Source organism: Anoplolepis gracilipes, unplaced genomic scaffold (assembly GCF_047496725.1).
Source record: "Anoplolepis gracilipes unplaced genomic scaffold, ASM4749672v1 Contig27, whole genome shotgun sequence".
Classification (NCBI taxonomy): Eukaryota; Metazoa; Arthropoda; class Insecta; order Hymenoptera; family Formicidae; genus Anoplolepis; species Anoplolepis gracilipes.
The window spans coordinates 11,364-14,849 of record NW_027328678.1 but is presented as its reverse complement, the minus strand read 5'-3'; the positions used below and the strand labels follow the sequence as shown (position 1 = coordinate 14,849).

Below are 3,486 nucleotides of genomic sequence, written 5' to 3'. Positions count from 1 at the left end.
GTTACAAACCCGGTAAAAAATTTTTATATATAATCAGACAAAAATAGTCGTATCTAATTATACAAATTTATACGAAAATATACGAAATTTGTCCATTTTATATATAATTATTAATAATTATACATAAAATGTTGCAGGCATTGTGTATAAGTATGTATAAGCTTACATATACATAATTCTAATTGTAGCTATCAATCCATTTATATATAAATATACGTAACGTTTTATACGGTGTCATCTATAATAAGGACTCCTCCGGAAGGGAGGACGCTCTTCAGGCGGGCGCGCTAAGGCCCTCGCGTAGTGTCTTCGTTACTCCTCAACCCCCGCCCAGCCACGCTCCGGTTTAAGGGCTTTCGCCCCCGGCGTACTATGTGGCGCTCACCATCATTTCCGCCGCATCCGACCGTCGCGTCTGTAGCAGGGACCGATTCGTACGCGTCCAACACCCAGGTATGCATGCCGGTGCTATGTATCCTGCCCGAGCCGGGGTCCAAGAGAAAATCCGGCTAAAGATGCGCTCTTAGCTCCCTCCACTCCGGTTTCCCGGGGCTTCAGGACAGAGCCTCCCCACCACGTCAAGGTGGCGCATTATTGAGGAGGAACCTAACCTAACCTTTTTTTTTTTTTTACGTGAGGAAAATGCATTACGCATCCCCCCGGAATGTGGATATCCGGGGGGTATGTGGGACTCTCCCTATTTAAGGGCATACCCAATAAAAACCTCACGAGTGGCATTTTCGGCGATTGTAGGGGAGACTCCTGGAACTAGCGATGCAATACTTCAGGAGCCTCCCCTTGCCGCACTCCTTAGTTGGAGTTCTTCCTGGGAGGGAGGGGAGAAAAAAATATATCTTATACTCCCCTCCTCTCCGAATCAAACTTTTACTCAGCGACGGGAAGGCCACTACCTCCTCCCGTCGTGTCTTCTCTTCCCCCTGATGGGGGGGGGAAGAGTCGAGACTTTAGAGATCTCGACCCTCATTTCATCTGGGAAGGGGGGGGTTCAAAAGGGAGGGCAAAAAGAAGGGTAATTAAGGGAGGGAAGGGCGAGCATAACCAGTCTGCTCCCTCCCCCCACTTACTGTCATCTCGGCGGCGCTCCCATGGGTGTCGATGGGTGCGCCGTCGCCGGTGGCGACGATGACGGCGGCAGGTGCGGCGAGAGTCGAACTAGCCGGACCGTCTCCGGACGTAAGAGGGGCCCAGGTGGTGGGGGAGGTTGGGGTCTCCTGCCAGGAGCCCTTCCCCTCGCCCGTCCCGGTCTACGCTCCCTCTCGGCGCTTTCTTTCTGGGCCATGACCGCCTCGCAAAAGGCGGCCACGGCTCTCCAGTTGTCCTCGCTGCCGAGCATCTTGACGACGACGCTCGGCAGCGCCAAGTCGTCCCCGATAGTCCAGGTTAGGACGTCGCGCTCGTCCCTCCAGGCTGGGCATGCTTGGAGGGTGTGTTGCACGGTGTCCTTCTCGTGGCCGCAATGGTGGCAGGCCTCGCTTGCCTCCAGTCCGATGTGGTGCAGGTACTCTCCGAAACACCCATGTCCGGAGAGCACCTGTGTCATCCTAAACGTACTGTTGTCCCACGCTCTGTCCAGCCACTCCTCCAGACAGGGCAGGACGGCCGATATAGTCCTCTCCCCGGATGTTGGGGGGCGCTCGTGCAGCGATCCATCGCTGCTCGAGGGACTTTTTCTCCTGGAGCTTCCAAGTGCCCAGTATCCTGGCCGGGATCTTGGCGACTCCTCCCCTGCGTGCCGCGGATTTCCGGTCATACAAACGTCTGTATGAATCCGCGACCATATGCAGGGGGGGGAGTCCGGCCAGGATGGTGGCCGCCGCGTGCGACACCGTCCTATAGGCTCGGACGAGACGAATGGCCAACCTGCGTTGGACGCGACGCATCGCGTCTTGTATGCGTCTAGTGGCCATCGCCTCGCCCGCCCACACCGGTGCTGCATACATCAGTATGCTAAGGACGATGTGCGCGTAAACGCGGCGCACCCGACCGTCCGGCCCTCCAAGATTCGGCAGCAAGCGTCTAATCGCTGCCGCCTTCTCCGCTCTCGGGACCAGGCGGTCAAAGTGACCCGCGAAGTTCCATCGGCCGTCGATGTGGAGCCCCAGGTATTTAATTTGGGACCTCACTGGGACAACAGTACCGTCCACATTTAGTCGGGAGGCTCCCCAGCGGCCCGGCGGTCGTAGAAGTAGACCGCCTCGGTCTTGCTGGGGGCCACCCTCAGGCCAATCCGGCTTATGGCCCTCACTAGGCCTGCCACCCCTTCGTTAGCCCTGTTTAGGGCTTTCCCCCAGTTGTCCCCCTCGGCTACCAGCAGGGTATCGTCGGCATACTCGATGATCCGGCAGTCGAGGGGGAGGGCGGTATGGAGGACCCCGTCGTACCCGAGGTTCCACAGCAGCGGGCCCAACACCGAGCCCTGTGGGACCCCGCAGTACGCACGACGGGTGTGACCCCGGCCTTCTTGGTCCCTGTATTCGAGCCTACGGTGACCGAAGTAGGCTCGAATTTCCTTCACGAGGTAGTCGGGGACGCGGTGAGTGTTGAGCGCGTCCCCGATTGCCTTCCACGGGAGGGTGTTAAAAACGTTGGACACGTCCAAAGCGACGGCCAACGCCACCCTCCCGCGTTCCACAGCTGACTCCGTGAGGGCCCTGACGCGCAGTACGGCGTCCACCGTGGACTTGCTCTCACGGAAGCCGTATTGTTCCTCGTGAAGGGAAGGGACCTCATCGCGCGCCAGATGCTGGACGAGTCGGCGAACGAGAATCCTTTTGTATATTTTACCGACCTCGTCCAGCAGGCAAATCGGCCGGTACGATGACGGGTCACTTTCCTTCTTACCACCCTTGTGGAGAAGAACCAACTTGGCTCTTCCCCACATTGGGGGGAATTCCTCTTCCGCGAGGCATCTATTAAAGATGCCTCTTAGCCACCCGGATAGGTTTGGCTCCTCCAGGACGAGCTTCCAAACGCGCCCTGGGATGCCGTCCGGGCCAGGGGCTTTGTTGTTCTTGACCCCCCGGACGGCATCCCTCAACTCCTCCTCGGTGATTTCGAGATCCCTGGACCAGGCCTCGGCAGCGCCGGTGTTCGCGCTGCCCCAATTGAGACCTCGGGGATCGGGTTTCGGCGGGAACAAGGTCCCGACAATTCGGTCCAGGGATCCCGAAGGGAGGGTTTCCGTCACGGGGGGCGCCCAGTGACGTAGTTTATCTGTCACTTACTTGTACGGGCGCCCCCACGGGTCGGCGTCTAGGGACGCGATCAGTTCGTCCCAAGATCTCGCCCTGGAGGAGCAGATGGCGACACTCAGCGCCACTCGAGCGGACCGGTGGTCGCCGAGTGCCTCGGCTTTCCAGGCCTCGTCACCACGGCGCTGGGCGCGTTTAAGGGCCCTTCTGGCTGCGACTGAGGAGCGTCGAAGAGACGCGATCTCCTCCGTCCACCAGTACGCAGCCCGGCGCG

At 58.5% G+C, this 3,486-nt stretch overlaps 1 protein-coding gene across 1 annotated transcript; it reads right to left on the bottom strand.

The window, feature by feature from the left end:
- Positions 1–1,562: 1,562 nt before the first annotated feature.
- LOC140675989 (uncharacterized) lies at positions 1,563–1,961 on the bottom strand. The gene has a single exon (XM_072910573.1). The coding sequence runs from the start codon at positions 1,959–1,961 to the stop codon at positions 1,563–1,565; it is 399 nt and encodes a 132-aa protein (XP_072766674.1).
- Between the last annotated feature and the right edge of the window lie 1,525 nt (positions 1,962–3,486).